The sequence below is a fragment of the Maylandia zebra genome, linkage group LG10, assembly GCF_041146795.1.
Source record: "Maylandia zebra isolate NMK-2024a linkage group LG10, Mzebra_GT3a, whole genome shotgun sequence".
NCBI lineage: Eukaryota > Metazoa > Chordata > Actinopteri > Cichliformes > Cichlidae > Maylandia > Maylandia zebra.
Window position 1 is genome coordinate 13,881,425 of NC_135176.1, and position 18,145 is coordinate 13,899,569.

Genomic DNA, 18,145 nt, shown 5'->3' on the forward strand with positions numbered 1-18,145 from the left:
AAAGTTTTAATTTTATGTAAAATGAATAGAAGTTCATTACTGTATATAGTAACTATTAAGTCTAATATACCCTAGTAAGCTATAGTACTTTTTCCTTTGGTAAAGGTACCATCTGTGTAGTCTGCAATTCTGTTGAAGAAAGATGTTGAATCTATTTAATATTTCTTGGAAAATAATTGATTTCTGTGCATTTTTTTTCCACACTGCATCAAATTAAGGTTGATTACGTCGATTAAGCATCATGAGGTGGAGCGTGAGGGGTGGTTCCCTATTTTTTTTTTGTTGTTGCTGGGAGTTGGAACCCTATTAGTTAGGTTGCTTAATATTTACGCTAAGTACTCTTTAAAATACCAGAATAGGGAGGATGGTGTAGGCTTAAGTTTATTAGACTGATCAGTATTGCTGAATTATGAAATATTTTGGGTGCAGTGTATTTTTTGCATACAGGTATAACAGAATAGCCTTAGTGTTGTTGTTGTTGTTTTAAAATTTGAGTATGAACTTATACAAAATGCAGCAAGATATTAAAAAAACAGTTTTATTGATTAAAAAACACTATATCTGTTACGTTCCCCTGAGGGGTCTAGGTGGTGAGGGGGAAGTAACAAAAAGTGTCCGGGTCAGAAAAAGGAGTCAAGGAGGCAAAAGGGTTAAATTAAAGAGTTTTATTAAAGTAGCTCAACTAAAAGAGACGGACAAGCCGCTATCACCATTTAAGGAAAACAAACAAGACTCAACCGTTGGTCAATACAGTAAAAAATAAGTCAAAAAGAGAGCAGCTCACTAGCTGCAACCACACAAATGGCACTCTGGCCCAGAGCTCACCTTTCCCTGGGCTTAAATACTTTTACACAGCTGACTCACATCAGTCAGGATATCAGGATTCATATCGGTATTGGCAGATATCCAAATTTATGGTATCGGTATCGGTGGTATCGTGCCATCTCTAGTAAGTTTTCCAGCAGTTTGTTCTTAATTGCCACAGTCAGGCTGAAATATTGATTTTAAGGATGCTTTCAATCAAACTGACATAAAGTCTGTCTAAAACTTTGTGGCCAACTCCAAAGTCGCTTAACATCCTATAAAGAAACTGTGATTCTTTGATTATTTTCTTGCAAACTGAGTCAACATTAATCACAGAGTTAAACTTGTCATCAATATATGTTCCCAAATACTTCAAGCTATTAATGACTTCTGCAGACTGACCAGAAAGTGAAAGACCTGTTACGGTGCATGTGTAATAAGACCAGCTCTTTTGTTTTGTTGTTATTAATAAACAAATGACGTGATTTACACCATTTTTCCAACATATGTACCTGAAAGAAATAGTTAATGTTAGAGTTCCTATAAAAGAGATCAACAATAGCAGTATCATCAGGATATTAAAGTTCATGGCAATTAGAAAAAGACTGAACAAGTATGGCTTGTGTGGAAGGGTTGCTGGGGGAAAGCATATTCCCTCCAGAAAAACATGACATCAGAGGCTTAGGTTTGCAAAATTGCATCTGAACCAACCACAAGATAAAAACCAAAGTGCAGATGTTTAGCCATAACGCACCAGGCAATGCTTGGCAAAAAACCCAAACATAGGATATCAGAAGCCTCATAGCAATTATCAAGCACGGTGGTGGATAGGTGAGGATGTGGGCTTGTTTTGCAAGGACTATGCATCCAAGCATAGCAGCAAAACTACAACAGAACGGCTGAAAAAAGTCCAGATCTCGACCCAACTGAAATGAGAGCTTTGCATTAACAAATACCAACAAACCTCAATGAACTGAAGCTGCTCTAAAGAGGAGTGGCTCAAAAATTCTTTCACAATGATGTCAGCGTCTGATAAAGTCAGCAGAAAACAAGTTATTACTTCAGCTTATTGCTGCTAAAGGTGCTTCTGCAAGCTACTGAATTATGTGATGTAATTAGTCTTTCATAGGACTCCATTGAGTCCTGTGTTCTCATTCTTCATATTTAGCAATGCTGCAATTTAGTTCACGCACTCTCTGATCAGCATTCCCGCACTGACTACTCTTTGAGTAATTCTGTGAGTTTCTTCTTAACTGCATATTGTTTAAACTTCATTTCACTTTAATCATTAATGAAACAGCACCTGCATGCTTAAATAAAACAAACCAAGACTGGCACCAATAACCATACCGTGTTCAAAGTCACTTTCTTCCCTCATTCTGATGCTCAGGTTCTCTTGACCATGTCTGCATACCTAGATGCAATTAGTTGCTTCCATGTGATTGGCTAATTAACAAGCAGTTGAACTGGCCTATCCAACAAAGTTGCCAGTGAGTGTTATATTCATGTTGTTAAAAATAAATGTATTTCAACTTCAAAGACACTGCAGGAATTTGAATTGTTAAAATCAGATTTCAGCTCTCTGACTTCTTCACTACATTGCTCATTCCTCCCATTATCACGTGATTAATGAGTGTCAGTTTTTTGTTTTGTTTTTAAAAAAACAAGTGTCAGGTTTTTAAAAGTACCTCAATACTCCCAGCAGTCCATTGTGAAACACAACTTTCTGTTTTAAGCTGTTGTTGTCAGCTTTATGAAGACAGACGGACGTATAAACAGGTCTGGCTGGGGGGTGGGTTCCCTTTTGTAGTTTGATCACGCTGTGCTGTCTGAATAGTTCACCCCAGATGACAATGCAGGGCACAATACAGTGGCTCATGTTTACAAATATCATCCATGCCTTTAACACCTACAACCCCAAAGCAGTTATTGACCACCTTCGGATCATGGCTCATTTGACTCTACATCATGACCATAAGGATAAGTTAATGTTTCAATCAGCTAGTTGCTAAATATCAGTGTTGCAAAATATATGATGGCAGCCTTTTTGCAGTGGATTAGTGGTGAGTGCTTAAACATAACAGTTTAACGTTTTCGTAAAATGAAATCGATAATGAAAATCACAGAGCCAATCAGCAAGAACATCTGACCTTACGATCAGAGAGAGGCAGATAACATGACAATGAATTTGCTTTGCAGTCGTGACTGGTGGATCCTGACATTGCCTGTCTGTTCTAGACAATGTTGTCCAGACAGACAGAATGGTGAGATAACATAAACACAGACAAGAGACATAACACTTCATTCACAAAAGCTCTATTCCATCCATCACAGCTATTTGGGTCAGTCACTTGACCATTATTGTCTCCTGTCAGTACAGGGCTGGGGTGACAGCATGCCAGACTCAACCCAGACTGCTTTCTATGCTTTTATTTTCCCAAGGTCAAGCCAAGTTGGCGTAATTGGTGGAATATGGAAATTAATTGTATATTTTAAATGGTTTTCAGATGTAAATTATGTTTAGACTGACTGGGAGCATCCCAACTTAATGGCATCAACAAACCAAACATCAGCACATTTATTTTAATGCATTTATTGTCAACACTGCAGACCAGAGAGGTAAAGGTGACAGCTCAAACAGTTCTGTTGTAAAGAATGCGAGGTACATGGCAGATACACACCTAAGAGCTGCAAATGAGCTTTGTCTAGCTACAGAAAGTCCACTTCAAAAGCACTCATTGTCAGATCCCACAGGATGCTGGGAGGCCAAGAGGGGTCGAATGACAGTAAAGTTGTCATAGTTTCATCCAGGAGCGTTACTATGACCACAGCTGCCTGTACTGAATATGTCAGAACTGATGATGTGATAACTTTCAGGCAGCATTAGGCAAGTGGAGCGCTGCTAGTATCTCATAGCACAGCACCTGGAAAAATAGAAGAGTAAAACTTCAGTTAAACTTGCAATTAGAGATAATTTCTTATGGGTTTGTACCTTTAGCAAAAGCACTATAACAATCGTTCCACGCCTACCTGTATCTTCGGGGGCAGCCGTGATGACCAACAATGTATTCTTGAGCATAGCAGAACCGTCTGCAGAGTCCTCTATACCCACAAGTCCAGTACTGCGTTTCTGGATCAGTTCCTGTAGATAATTATTTAAAAATGACATTCCAGCATCCCTGATGAATGTTGGCTTACTGGCATTTCCATAAGCTATGGTGGCAACGAATCCTTCAGATATTTACAGCACCTAAAATGTATCTGACATAGAAAGTTGTATCGTTTTATGATGTCTTACTTCTCCTCAGTTCAAACACAAACAGGCCCAGTACACTTACGGTGTAGTTTGAGCATATGCGACACTTTGATTTGCTTCATTTCAGTCTCTTACTGTGACAAAGCGGATGCATTCAATCCTTACCCTCCCCAGCTGCGAGCATCAGGAGAAGCACGAGGAGAACCAAGCTCAGTCCCTTCATGTTTGGGTACCAATGAGCTTTCAGACACTGCCGCTGACGCGCTGGTGCTGCATTTATACAGCAGTTGAAGCACGGGGGAGGAGTCCGGCGTGCTCTGTCCAAATCACAATAGCAGAGCATCACTGAGTGATGAGAGTCTGAGGGCTGAAGGTCAGGACTGTCGGTTCACTCAGCATAATCAACAGCTGCAGCCTCTTGAGAATTTGAAGTTTCTTTTTGTTTATTATTCAAAAGAACCATCCCTGTAACTGTCTGTCAATATGCAAAACACAAACTAGTTCTTATAGGATATGCCCCTATGGCAGAGCAGAGCAGTTAATTTAGACGAGAGTGGACTCTTTCAAAAGAAAATGTAGCATTTAAAGGTAAAGGACTATCTAATATATTTGTATTACAGAAGGTAAGCAGAACAGTTCTGTCTGTCCTGCTGCACGTTCAAGCCTCTGTGCACGTACTGCTCTCCCCACCTCTGAATATGGCAGTAGTTCATGTGTTACTGCTGATGCTGGGAAACTCCAAACTGCACAAAACATGCTGGTCCAGTGACGCAGGGAATGATTGTTAACAAAACAATAACAGAGACATATATATATATAATTGGACAGCATGCCCTCTACTGCTCATGCAAAGTTATTTGCTGGCATGTTTGGCCCTCCCAAACAACACAAACAAAACAAATATTTATATACACATATAAACCTAGAAACTGGGCCAATCAAATGAGAAATGGGCTTCGGCTACAATTTTTCAAATTGAAAATAAAATTTAAAAAAAAGAATGAGCATGAGAAGCCCAGCAGCCTTACGATTGTCTGCAACAAGATGAAGCACAGAGCAATTTATGTATTTCAACGCGCTTACTGTTTTTGGTCTGGTAAATGTAATTGCGATTTAGAGAAACAGAAGTCTAAATCGATTCCACTACAGTTGTGCAGTACAACCTTCTGGTAGAAGGTGGCGCTGTGTAATTGAAATGCGGATATTTTGCCCCGGCGAAGACGGCTCAGTTCATCCGCGCCTGCGCAGCCTGTACAGCTGCAGCTAAAAACAGCCTTTACAGGTCTGCGCTATCATTTCAAGATGGCGGACCTCCTCGGTTCAATCCTAAACTCGATGGAAAAACCTCCTACAGTCGGCGACCAGGAAAGCCGACGAAAGGCACGAGGTACATATTGTATCGCCTAAACAGCGAATAGCGTCAAGCTAGTCTGAATCCGTTTAAATGAACGTGACGCGGGATTTAAACGTATGTGAAAATTGAAAGAAGAGGCGAACCAGGCATTTCTTGAGCTGCCATTGGTCAGTTCAGCTTTCAGTAAACGGCGGCTGACCTGGTTGAAGAGTTAGCACCGCCTCAACACAACATGCTGCAGACTGTCGCAGACAAGTCTGAGCTACGGGCAGCTGCTGAAACGCAAACCTGCCGAGAACAGTCCGTCTTTGCCATCTGATTAAGTTACCTCTGAGCTTTCACAATGCTCGGCTTTCAAATGCAGTTTCCTGAAAACCCAAGTTATTCGAATTCACGGTCATTAACCGGTCATTAACCCTTTCTGTCTCCCAACATCTTATCAAAATCTTAACTATTAGGTCTGGGAATGTGCTTCCTACCTTGGTTCCCTTTAATTGATAAATATTGTGTAGGCTGCTTAAAGCTTACAGTTACAGTCAGCAGCTATAACAAAAGCACATGTACTAAGAACTGCAGTAACTCTTAAGTTTCATATGGCTCCAGTAAAAATGGGATATTTGTTTGTGTAGATGCACTTTTAATGCTTTCAAGAGTCCTGCTCAAAACACTGGCAACACTGAGTGGAGTGTTGGTACAAATAAACAACAAAGAAATGTCTTTTCAGTTGTAGTGAGGACATGGGCACAACCAAATCTCTTTAATTAACTTTAGAGAGTGTGCATCTGTATAAAACATCACAGACATGCAACAGATAATAGGATCTGATGCCTGGTGATTTTGGGATTACAGGAAGCCCGTTGTTTTACTATCCTTGGGTCATTAAGGAAAACGACCAGTTTTTGCAGTAGGACTAGATGTTCTGTGTTTAACAGCGGGGCACTCTGAAAGTTTTCAGTACTAAAATGCCTGAGTAAACACATTAAAAATCAGTTGTTGTTCTTTGAAGAGCAAGCAGCAAGGCTCAAGAAGATGGAAGAAGAGGAGAAAAGAAAGAAAGCAGAGTTCAGGAAAAAGGTGAGACCTTTAAGTGTTATCTAAGACAAAATGAATTTGTGATGCAGAGCTTTTCTGACCGCCCTAAATTAATCCTGCTATTTATCACATGCATCTTTTATTCAGATGGAGAAAGAGGTGTCAGATTTCATCCAAGACAGTTCACAACAGAAAAGAAAATACAATCCCATGGGGAAGATTGAAAGGAGTATATTGTACATACTATTTTTCTTTCATTACTAAAAAGTAAAACAAGCATTTATCTGCCTTGAAACACATTTCTCCCCCACTTGTCGATACTATTAAGATTTCATCTCTTCCTGTCTCTCAGACATGATGTTGCAGAGGTGGCTGGTTTGACGTCTTTTTCTTTTGGGGAGGATGAAGAGAGCCGTTACGTCATGCTTTTCAAGAAGGTACGAGTGCTTTGAAATCCAGTGTTGGATCTGAAAACAATCTTTTTAGTTTTATATGACTGATGGGAAAATGTTGTTGTGGCAGGAGTTTGCTCCATCAGATGAGGAGCTGGAAGCCTATCGCAAGGGAGAAGAGTGGGACCCCAAACTGGCCGAACAGCGGCGCAGACTAAAAGTAAGACTGGTGTTCCTCTGTTTATATATATATATATATATATATATATATATATGTGTATGTATATATATATATATATATATATATATATAAAATTATATATATAATTTTTATTTTTTTTCTTCTTGTCTAATGTTATAATTCCTATATTTAAATATTTAGAAACTAAACAAATGTACCTTCTAAGAAGCTTCCAAAAAACACTTCCATACATATGCAAAGTTTGAAACAGTGATAATGGTAGTTGCTACTTATGCTACTTCTGTGTTAAAGTGGAAGAGTGGAGGCACTTTATGGCTCTGAGGTAAAGAAATTAAGTTGAATTTAAAAAAAATTAACTTCTTGATCACATTTCACTTTGGTGCTTGATGATGATTACCTTGAATTTCTCACCATGTTGCCCTTTCTTGTCACTTCTAGGAACAGGCTGCACTGGAAGAAGCAGCATCCAGTCAGACAGAAAAGTCACAAATATGCCCCAACTCTAACTACAGAGACAAGTACAGTCACCTGATTGGCACTTCAGCTGCAAAAGATGCTGCACATACACTTGAGGCCAACAGGGCTTATGGCTGTGGTGAGTGTAGAGGCCGGCTTACAGAAATGAAACACTTTGCTTTGTGTCATTATCTTTGGTCATTGTGTTGGTTGTTTTCTGTCCCAGTGCCGGTGGCCAACAAGAGGGACACTCGCTCCATAGAAGAAGCCATGAATGCAATCAGAGCAAAGAAACGGCAGAAGCGCGAGGACGACACGGGGGCGCACGGCAGCAGCTCTTGAGTCTCCGGCACGTGTGCCGTCTGTCTGTCTGCTGTTTGCGTGTGCGAGCACGTAAGTGCGTTTATGTGTGTCTCATTCATCCTATAATGCAATATCCTGTACTTCAGATGTACAAACGTTTAATTTATGTATCAACAAGCAAGTGTTTTCTCATGCTTTGTGACCAAGACTGTGCTAAAATTATAAAAACTTGCTCAGTGGAGGATCTTCAGGTGTGCTGGTGTCTGAGAACTGGGTTGTTAAACACATTTAACATTTGCCTCACACTCACATGTGAACTGTATAGTATAAACATGTTATATGAGTGTTCAGATGCATAAAACCATAACGGCAGAATATTTTTAGCAGATTTAAGCACGGCTGCGCAGGATGAACTTTAAAAATCCAGCTGTTAGGTAGTTAAAATTGAACTCTGCACTGACAGTGTCCAAAATGTCCAGTACAGTTTTTTTTTTTAAAGCCGTAATCTCATATTTTAACAAGGGTTTGGTTTGTTGAATTTTTCTTTTCAGTCTAAACCTATGTCACATTGTAAAGATGGAAGCATACCATTTTTGTCTGTCACATGAGGAAACCCTCTTTTAGAAATCTTTCTGTAAACCTGCACTGACTGTGTATTCTTTAACTCCAGTGTAAATGTTTTATTAAAAAGCCATGTGATTGCTTACAAAAGGCATCATAATAGGAGTCGGAGTACCAGACTTCTTCTTAGGATGTTGTGCTCTCAGTTTTGTTTTCTGGTTTGTTTGGGTTTGTGTTTTTTTTTTTTTTTTTTTTTTAAATTTCATGTCTTTTGTTTGTTACAAACAAGAATTCATGCAGGTGTTCCCAGCATCTTAGTGTCTCTTTTAACATGGTTGTATCGTTTTATCCCCAATGTATTAATAAATGGAGAAAAGTATTAGTTCTTTGTATGTTTGATCCCGTCTCTATTCTCTCAGCAGGGCGAAAAGCTCTCACTCAATACAGCTACATGCATAAACATCTTATAATCAAATCAGCAACTGTGATACATCACTGTCCAATCATAATGGCAGTTACAGTGTATCTACTTGCACTAAATTCCTTTTTTACATTTTCTCTATTGATGTCTTGTTTTATATCACACACGCTGCCTTGGCTTGAGGTCAGGGGCTGCTGCTCTGACATCCTCCGGTAATGTCTTTCTCTGCAGTTCATCTTGTAATCGGAAGGTTGCCGGTTCAAGCCCCAACTCTGACAGTCTCGGTCGTTGTGTCCTTGGGCAAGACACTTCACCCGTTGCCTACTGGTGGTGGTCAGAGGACCCAGTGGCGCCAGTGTCCGGCAGCCTCGTCTCTGTCAGTGCACCCCAGGGCTGCTGTGGCTACAATGTAGCTGCCATCACCAGTGTGTGAATGAGTGGATGACTGAATGTGTAAAGCGCTTTGGGGTCCTTAGGGACTAGTAAAGTGCTATATAAATACAGGCCATTTTTTACAGTTGTGAATTTATTGTTTCCTTGATCATTGCAGCCACGAACTACAATACTCCTTCCACGGTTGGTATGAGGTTTTGGCGTTTACTATGTCTTCTGTTGCAAAACTGACATGTAAAGCGATGCTTTGATTTACTGTTTTTCTTTCATATAACTAAATGCTAAAACAAAAAAAGAGTTGTGCAGATATTTTGCTGTTACCAGTGGGTTCTTCTGATAAATCTTTCAGAAGTATGTAGATTTTGCCAGGAAATATAGTTTTTGTATGTAAACTTAATGGCCACTCCACTTGTTCAGCCTTTTGATAATATAAACATCTAATTAGCCAATCACATGACAGCTGCCCAGTGATTTTAAAAATGTGGACAAGATGGACCTGTCGCATTAGAATGAGTAGGAAAAGTAATTTAAGTGACTTTGAACTGTTGATCTGCTTGGAAGTTTTGCCCAGCCATCTCTGACGATTACACAGAATGGTCTGGAAGAAGTAAATATCCAGTGAACAGCAGTAGCTTTAACACGTGACTCCCAAGCAGCTTATGGAAAGATCATTTGCACAGAGGGTCACTTTTACTGATTCGTTTAATAAAAAAAAAATACAAACATCTTTGTTTTATCACTTTATGAATAATCAAAGCATAAATCCTGGTTCATAACCTCTTTGCTACAACTCCAGCACACTGTTAAAGATTAAAACAGTTCAATCCACATTTTAAACGGCGCCTGTCTCAAACAGCTAAAGAAACGCTTTTAGGGAATTCCTATTAACGCTGATACAAATACATGAGTGCAAGGTTAAATTATTTAAGTGCTTTTATTGCCGTAATTTTGGTACTTTCTACTTTCTAAAGAGAGGAACTGACACTTTTTCTTGAAACAGTGACATTCTTCCACTTCTGTAACGCGGTCGCTGTTTAAGCTGTTTCACTTGTGATACGTCCACTCTAATGCCATCCCTGTTTGTCTCCTGAAGAAGGCGCCATAGATTATCCAACAAAAAAAAAGTAGGATTTTTTTTAAAATTCCTGTTTCACACTGTCCTGCAGTTTCTGTCCCGCAGAAACACATATTTATTGCGCATTGAAGAGTCAGTCGGGCACATGTAAAAAAAAAAAAAAAAAAAAAAAAAAGAAGCAAGAAAAGAAATGAAGTCCATGTTTTTGTTCATTTTCATTATTTGGTTTGCAGCTGCAGAGCTAAAACCCCGGAAAGGTAAGAGCAGACTGTTGATGCTTATTCTTTCCTGATCAAACGTGTCTTTGAGGGGGGCTTTAAATGTTAAGGAGGGGGAGAAAAGCATGAAAATGCGACTCAAATGAGAAAAGTTTGCTCGGATTCCGCGACTCGTATATTAGGATTAACGTGTTTGCTGCACAGTTTTCTTTCTCTTTTGCTGTCACAGAAGTCAGCAGAAGTTAAATCATGACTTCTGTTTCTCTAAATAGTCTTAGGGAACAGTCCGCTGTTTGGCATCTGATACGTTTTCCACGTTTTAACCCAGTTTACACAACTCAAAGGTGACAGTTGCTTTGGAAAATGTTTTATGCAGTACTGAAGTAGTGTGAATGTCTTTATTTTCTGCCGATCCGTTTATCTGCGCCATATGCATTTCTCAGTAGCTCATCTTTTTTTGTTTAACTCTCAGGGTCCGGTTTGGTGTGTACTTTCAAAGACAAGACATATATCCCAGGAGACAGCTGGCATCCTTATCTAGAGCCTTTTGGGTACATGTTCTGCATACGCTGCGTCTGCACAGAGGTAAAGTTGATACATTAAAGGGATATTACACCAAAAGAAGCCAAAGTTGCTTAAATAGCAGCCTATAAATTCTGGGATTTGCTCTCTTTTAGACAGGCCATGTGAAATGTAACACAATCAAGTGCCCTGTCCTGCCATGTGAAAACCCTGTAGCTGAGCCTCAGCAATGCTGTCCGAGATGCACAGGTAGACTGACTCGTCACACACTGTCAGCTTAAGCTTTTGAGAAAAACTACTTCTGTTGTGGTTTTTAAAGCATCCCGTCCTGCTTGGTGTGTTCTCCCCCCTCTCCCAGACGAGCCGAGGATTCCTGCAGGGCTGAGGGCTTCGGTGAAATCCTGCAGGTATAATGGGAGCATTTATCAGCCCGGGGAGACATTCACCAAACACAACCTCTTCCCATCCAAGCAAAGCAATCAGTGTGTTATGTGCACATGCTCTGTGAGTTCAGTCTAATTTGATACTTTCATTTCTTAGTTTCTGAATAAAGAGTTTTCATTTTTCAGAGAGAGTTTGATTGTAAAAAGGATGTAAAATGCAAAAGAAATAGGAGAATATTCAGAACCTTTGCAATGTAATTCATATTGAAATGTTAGATATGTAAAGAAAAATCATTATATACATGTGTGGGGTGTGTTTTTTTTAAGTATAGTGTTATTGCATGTATGAGAAGAAGTAGCTGCCAGTGTTATGCAGTTGTAAGTGAAATGCATTGCTGTCTTGCTTTGGCTGTGACATGCACATAATACAAAGTGTACTTTACAATATAGAGCAGCATGACAAGCTAATGTTTAAGCTTTTAAGTGCTTTTTGCTTAAAATGTTGTACAAAAACAGAATAAACAGCAATTATTTAACCAGTGAATAACTTACAGGTACAGGTTTAAAAACAGTGAAAAAAGCTTTCGGCACATTTCTTTGCCGTGCTGTATCTGAACAAAGGGCAATTTGTTTTTTTGGTAGCGATATGATGTGCTGTTAAAATACATTTTGCTATCACAGCATGGTTATTATTATAATATTATCTAATTCATTCCACTTTTTACAATAGATAGTTCTCGAATGTCATTTTTTTCTTAATATTGGATTTTTTTCTTATCACAGGATGGAAACATCTTCTGTGCTCTGAAAACCTGCCAACCTATCACCTGTTCCTCCCCGGCGTCTGTTCCAGATACCTGCTGTTTGCTGTGTAAAGGTAGTCAATCTTCTCTAAGCTGACAAAATGCCTTTATTCAGTTTCCAAGATGGAATTCACGAAGCAGTAAGGAGCACTATTTTAGGATTTTCACATATAGGTTAGGGGCTGAGCAATGTAGCTGGTTAATAAGAGTGGTTTTTTTTTTATATTGATCTACATTCCCCTTTTTTTCTCTTAGATCATGGCGTCAGTGGGTCCTCATCAACTGAGGATGGAAACCATCAGCTAAACAGAGGAGTTGTATGTATTTTGCTGATTGCTTTCGTGGGAAATTTGCCTGCATTTGAAAATTATATTTAAATTTAGTTTAAGACTGCAAAGTGGTCTCACCAGTTTAGTAGCTGCAGTTTAATTATAGGGCTTGAAATCTAACAGGATCTGGTAAGCTGTCCTCGTCCGTGTCACCGTGATCACGACAAAAGTCGGAGCAAGCAGGCTGATTTTTTCCCCCTTATGCAGTTATCCGCCCAACTTGGCATCATATTGTTCAGATTCTTTGTGAATCACCCATTTGCTGTGATTGTTAGTGACAAAGGCACAATCTGTGGTTCATTTGGCCCAATCACTGCGCAGCACTGAGCTGCACTGTCATCCTATTTAAAGGGGAAAAAATGAGCTAAAAGCAGTGACTCAGATGTCTTTAGCAATGTTATTAACTTTAATGATTTGGGGCATATTCTGATGTTCCTTCAGTTTTCACTTTGGGGGCAAAGCAAGTAACTCCAGTAGCTAAATACATGAAGGATAACTGCATTGTCTTCTGTTTTACATAGAGGCATTCGGTTGATCAGTGCTCTGGAGAACAGAGCAGGGTGCGGTCCAACCGCGCCACTGCACCCAGGACCTCTCCTAGAGGCCCGAGTCTCAGTAAACTCAACCTTAAAGGGGCTTCAGAGACCACCGTGAAGATTTTGTTGCAGAGGAAACACCAAAGAGGTGAGACTTTGTCAAAACAGAAAGATCATTTGTAGGCATTTTATTTTATGTACATGCTTCTCACAACTTTACAATCGTTTCCATATGTAGCGCAACACTCAAATGTTTTCCATTTCTCTCAGCGTGTTTATACAATGGCAAGACATACTCTCATGGAGACATGTGGCACCCAGTTTTGGGTAAAGTCCTGGAATGCATCCTGTGCACTTGTACTGACGGGATATCGGACTGCAAACGCATCACATGTCCTACCCAGTACCCTTGCCAACATCCTATGAAATCAGCGGGAAAGTGCTGCAAGACTTGTCCAGGTAGTCAAACAATACTTTGGCTGTTTATACAGATCTGATGTTGATGGACTGTAAACATCATCCATTCAACCGCTCTCCTAATTGTTTTCCCCAGAGACTAAAGCTGAAAGTAACCAGACCCAGTGCTATCTCGGACATAAAAATAACCTCTTGGTGTATAAAGTTGAATCAGCTCTGAATGTTGACTCACCCAACGCAGTTAGGATCATTGCTGTTGAAAGACAAAGTACTGCTGAAGTTGAAGTACAAGTATGGAACACTATAGAAGGTACTGCACCCGCTCCTCTGAGCTATATTATAGGAAAAGTTAACATTTTTTTTCAAACGTGCTCATTTTTTCTTGCCGAGTATTAGATGAGAAGATTGTGAGCATGTACAGGTTTCCTGACTGTTCAGTATCATCACTCACTTAGCATACAGAGTGGCTTTCATTCATTTTAGAGGTGCTGGTCAGCAGATTCTCTTACCTGAGCCAAGCTATTTTCTTCATATTTCCAGTCTTTATGAGAGTGTAACTTAACTCCCTCCAATAGACTGTACATAAAAGCTGCACCACTGCTCCAGCTCTCAGACCTGAACCTCCAGCAGAAGTGCCTTAAATCTAAATTATTAATAACAACTTCTCTGATTTGTACCAAAAACACATGAAAATCTATGAGAAAAAGAGGGTCTACCTTGTGGTTCAAGCTACCACGTGAGGATGGAGTGCCTTCAGCTTTGGTTTAAAAACAAGACAGCAATAGAAGAAATCCTGAACTTGAGGCTTTAAATTGGTAGTTCACAAACCCTAAAGTAGCTTTATGGTGGTTACATCCATCTTTGATATACAGCTTAGTCGTACCTTTATATTAAAGATATAGTGTGTGTCACGACTGTCGTTCTTCTCACCTAACACTTGACAACAGAGCAAAAAAGAATAGAAAGCCAATTAGAACAAAGTGGGAATGCTGTGTAAAATGCAAACAAAAACATCATGCTGTGATTTGTCTCATAAACCCATATTTTATTCACAATAGATCACAGAAAGCATCTAAAAGTGAAAACTGAGAAAATGTACAGTTTTAAGATCAAAATATATTCTTGATGGTCGCAACATGCCTCAAAAAAAGTTGGGACAGGGTAATGTTTGCCAGTGTGTACCACCTCTCTTCTTTTAACGACAGCCAATAAATGTGTGGACTTTTAAGAGAGGAATCTTGTCCCATTATTGTCCAATATAAAATTATTGCTAAAACAGTCTTCTTTGTTGTATTTTTAATTTCGTGACACGCCAAATGTTTTCAGTTGGTGAAAGGTCTGGACTGCAGTGGAGTATGCGGTTTAGCATTGTTTTGCCGAGATGCAAGCCTGATGGTGCCTTTCAAGCTGCCAAACTCATAGCCACTAATGCACCTCTATACCTCTATACTTCAGAGATGCAGGCTTTTGAACTTTTGGACAACAAACCGAGCTCCTCCTGTGTAGTTCTAAGGATGCGGCATCCATGTTTTCCAAGACAAATTTCTGATTTTGATTCATCTGACCTCAGGACAGTTGTCCACTTTGCCTCGAGAGTTTTAGCCCAGAGAAGACAGCGATGTGTCTCGATCATGTTCACATGTGGTTTCCTCTTTGCATGACAGAGCTTTGACTTGCATTTGTTGATGGCACAGTGAACTGAGCTCACGAAGTGATTAATGCAATACCGAAGATCATAGGCTTCCAGTACTGATTTTTGGCCTTTTCCTTTGAGCACGGAAATTTCTTCACATTCTCAGAATCTTTTGGTGATATTATGTACTAAGATGATGGAATCTTTTAATTTTATACCAAGAAAAATGATTCTGAACTTGCTCCACTATTTGCAGTTTTTGCAGATTAGTGACTACCTTCAGTTCAATTAGTTGTTTTTATGTAGCACCAAGGTAAAAATGCTGCAATATTAGAAAGACACTCCTACACGTCCCCCTATGGCAAGTGCTTGGAGACAGTGGCAAGGAAAAACTCCCACTGAGCAGGAAACAGGAAGGGAGATCCATCTCTTGTGATTGGTTGGAAGTGAGGGGAGGGAGAGAGAAACAGAGTTTCATAACTATTAATGATTAAATGCAGAGTGTTGTATAAACACACAGGGAATGAAAAGAGATGACTATGTCTTAGAAACTCTGCCTTGGCTAGATGCTCTTTTTACCCAGGCACGTTACTAACCTGTTGCCAATGAATCTAATTAGCTGCAAAACGTTCCTCCAGCTGTTTCCTTTTAGTACAACTTACTTTTCCCACCTATTGTTGCTCCTGTTCCAAGTTTTTTGAGACGTGTTGCTACCATCGAATTTAAAAATAAGCTTACTTTTGTAAAATAGTCACATGTTTAAACGTTTAATGTTTTTTCTATCGTTCTATGAAAAATACATCATTTAATTCCGTTTTTATTTATTTTTGTTCCCCTCAACTCTTCTGAAATTGGGGTTATAGTTTCCAAAATGTGAAAAGCAAGACAAACATACAGCACGGCTGCACCTCTGTGTGATTCTCCTCTGAGTCCTTTATTCTTACAGGCGTTTTGCAATTAATGGAAATTGGCGACATTCAAAGGAAAGACATTTTGGATCATCCAGAGAACTGCACGTTGCTCACAACACTCGATGAAGGTTTGTTTTTTGAAGCGACTGATTTATGTGGCAGATTTGGAAATCATTATTTTAGACTTATCTTACTGTGATTTTGTGTGTGTGTGTATCAGGTTTACATCAGTTCTCATTTATTTTTCAGAGACATGGAGAAAATTTAAAGAGGAAGGAGAAAATCTGAGTAAAGCTCCTCAGACCACGATTTGTGAAGATGGCATTCGGGAGATTGTGACTTTCCTAAATCCTAAGCAAACCGAAGGCCTGTGTTCACCCTAATTGTCGCTATATGTATCATTATTCAGAATAACTACTTGGATGTGCAAGTCAAATATATTATCTATACTGTTTTTAATCCATCATTGACCATCATGTTTAATCATCACATATTTTTAGTTTTAAACTGTTAGGTTGCACAGTCTGTAGCAGTGCGCTCGACAGCTGACTTGCTTATGATGTGTACTTGTAATAATTCAAAAACTATCATGAATTTAGCTAGGTGCTGTAATTATAAACAAAATGTGAACATGTGAATAAGAAATGTAGATTTCTTAGCAGCTTCATTCAGTTGTAATTTTGGGACGAAGGCTTCAAAGACTGTTTTGGCATTCACTCAGTGGGATCAGTATTTGTGGAAGAAGGGAAAGGCTTTGCTTAAGTACATGAAAGGAACTTGTATTTTAATATAAGTTGGGATAGAAGCCACATTTTGTTTGTTTGTGTGGTCATCAAAGTATTTATTGTAAATACAGCAAGTTTTTGTCACCTTATTTAAAGGGTATTGTTTCCTATATGATTTCTGTGTATATACATGTGACTGCTTGAATGTTTTTCTTATTTTTCTTGAAGTAGTTTCAGGCATTACATGGGAGTAAATGCACAGCTTTTTACAATTGTGCCTTTTCTGTTGTTAGCTAAAGACCTATTGTAGCTTCTTTTTGTATGCAGCTGCACAGTTTGTTGTAATATCCTGATATTTTACTGCTCCACATACCTTTTGTGTATTTTACAGTGGCGGATGTAGTTGAATGCACTCTGTACCACCCCTCATGGGTATAAATACCTTAAAGTTTTCTCTGATTTGTGTCCTGCTGTTATGTATGAAATGATGCATTTCAGTCACAGTAGGAATCAGGATTTCTACTTGAGGCAGGGTGTCTAACTGTTTTTGAGAATGATTTGCTGATTCATCAGTGGTCTGCACGCCAGCTACAGCAGTGCAGTCCTAAGACCTTCATCGCCTGGAGGCTTCCAATAAATCGAGCTCCGGAAGGCCGGATAAACTGTGTTCCAGCTGGAAATTAAATGTTATCAGAGGCGTGGAAATCAAAAGCAGAAGCTCAAACTAAACCTTAAACTCATATTTTCTGATCAGCCACAACATTCAAACTACCCATATAGTTTGTATATTTGTGCCACCAAATACAACTCAGACACATTAAGACATAAACTCTGAAAAACCACTGAAGGTTGGTTTCAAGGAATTGAGATGTTAGTGCCCTGAAAACATGTTTGCCTTCTTCCATAGTCTTAGGTTTTTGGGTTTTTTTTGCATATTTATCATACTTTACACGTATCTCTGAGCATTAAAAAATGTAATAGTAGACAAAGATCATTCAGGTAAATAAGAGAAAAAAAGCGATGCAAACCTGCCTGGCCCTGTGTAAAAAACAAAAATGGCCCTCCTTGTTAATTAACCGTGATTAACCACATTTTTTGTGGAAACCAGAGTTCAGTTTAACTAGCCACACACATGCCTGATTAATGCCAGATCGGCTGAATCAAGAAATCACTTAAAGAGAACCTATCTGACAAAGTAAGGTAGGCTAAAAGAGTTAAAACAAACAAACAAAAAAACACATGCCACAAAAGAAAGAAACAGCTGAGAAACAAAGTTACTGACATCTGTCAGTCTGGAAAGAGCTACAAGGTCGTTTCTAAGGCTTTGGGACTCAAATAAACCACAGTGAGAGCCAACCTTCTGATTAGTAGATGACCTGCTCTGCCTCCTGAGCTACAGCCACCATAACGATCACAGCT

General features: G+C 39.3%; 3 protein-coding genes across 3 annotated transcripts; 2 read left to right on the forward strand and 1 right to left on the reverse strand.

Moving 5' to 3' along the window:
- Positions 1–3,381: 3,381 nt before the first annotated feature.
- On the reverse strand, positions 3,382–4,729 carry defbl2 (defensin, beta-like 2). The gene is made up of 3 exons (XM_076889105.1): positions 4,226–4,729; positions 3,835–3,946; positions 3,382–3,728 (listed from the first exon to the last, which is right to left on the reverse strand). Exons 1-3 carry the CDS (start codon positions 4,401–4,403, stop codon positions 3,707–3,709), a joined length of 312 nt encoding a protein of 103 aa, XP_076745220.1. The 5' UTR covers positions 4,404–4,729; the 3' UTR covers positions 3,382–3,706.
- Positions 4,730–5,288: 559 nt separating this feature from the next.
- spag7 (sperm associated antigen 7) lies at positions 5,289–8,739 on the forward strand. The gene is made up of 7 exons (XM_004563976.5): positions 5,289–5,447; positions 6,421–6,488; positions 6,594–6,682; positions 6,799–6,883; positions 6,969–7,058; positions 7,479–7,635; positions 7,723–8,739. The coding sequence occupies exons 1-7, from the start codon at positions 5,363–5,365 to the stop codon at positions 7,836–7,838; spliced, it is 690 nt and encodes a 229-aa protein (XP_004564033.1). The 5' UTR covers positions 5,289–5,362; the 3' UTR covers positions 7,839–8,739.
- A 1,521-nt stretch (positions 8,740–10,260) lies between these two features.
- chrdl2 (chordin-like 2) lies at positions 10,261–17,185 on the forward strand. The gene is made up of 11 exons (XM_004563977.5): positions 10,261–10,506; positions 10,940–11,052; positions 11,145–11,238; positions 11,348–11,493; positions 12,156–12,249; positions 12,431–12,492; positions 13,026–13,188; positions 13,311–13,499; positions 13,594–13,767; positions 16,037–16,129; positions 16,251–17,185. The coding sequence occupies exons 1-11, from the start codon at positions 10,440–10,442 to the stop codon at positions 16,382–16,384; spliced, it is 1,329 nt and encodes a 442-aa protein (XP_004564034.1). The 5' UTR covers positions 10,261–10,439; the 3' UTR covers positions 16,385–17,185.
- Positions 17,186–18,145: the final 960 nt, after the last annotated feature.

Excerpts from the sequence above, each read along its gene's own strand:
- spag7 (XM_004563976.5), top strand. The coding sequence starts at position 5,363 with ATGGCGGACCTCCTCGGTTCAATCCTAAACTCGATGGAAAAACCTCCT. Across the intron at positions 7,059-7,478 it reads AACAGCGGCGCAGACTAAAA|GAACAGGCTGCACTGGAAGA; the intron begins GTAAGACTGGTG and ends TGTCACTTCTAG. Across the intron at positions 7,636-7,722 it reads CAACAGGGCTTATGGCTGTG|TGCCGGTGGCCAACAAGAGG; the intron begins GTGAGTGTAGAG and ends TTTCTGTCCCAG.
- defbl2 (XM_076889105.1), bottom strand. The coding sequence starts at position 4,403 with ATGCTCTGCTATTGTGATTTGGACAGAGCACGCCGGACTCCTCCCCCG. Across the intron at positions 3,947-4,225 it reads GATGCTCGCAGCTGGGGAGG|GAACTGATCCAGAAACGCAG; the intron begins GTAAGGATTGAA and ends AATTATCTACAG. Across the intron at positions 3,729-3,834 it reads GGCTGCCCCCGAAGATACAG|GTGCTGTGCTATGAGATACT; the intron begins GTAGGCGTGGAA and ends CTATTTTTCCAG.
- chrdl2 (XM_004563977.5), top strand. The coding sequence starts at position 10,440 with ATGAAGTCCATGTTTTTGTTCATTTTCATTATTTGGTTTGCAGCTGCA. Across the intron at positions 10,507-10,939 it reads AGAGCTAAAACCCCGGAAAG|GGTCCGGTTTGGTGTGTACT; the intron begins GTAAGAGCAGAC and ends TTTAACTCTCAG. Across the intron at positions 13,768-16,036 it reads AGTATGGAACACTATAGAAG|GCGTTTTGCAATTAATGGAA; the intron begins GTACTGCACCCG and ends TTATTCTTACAG.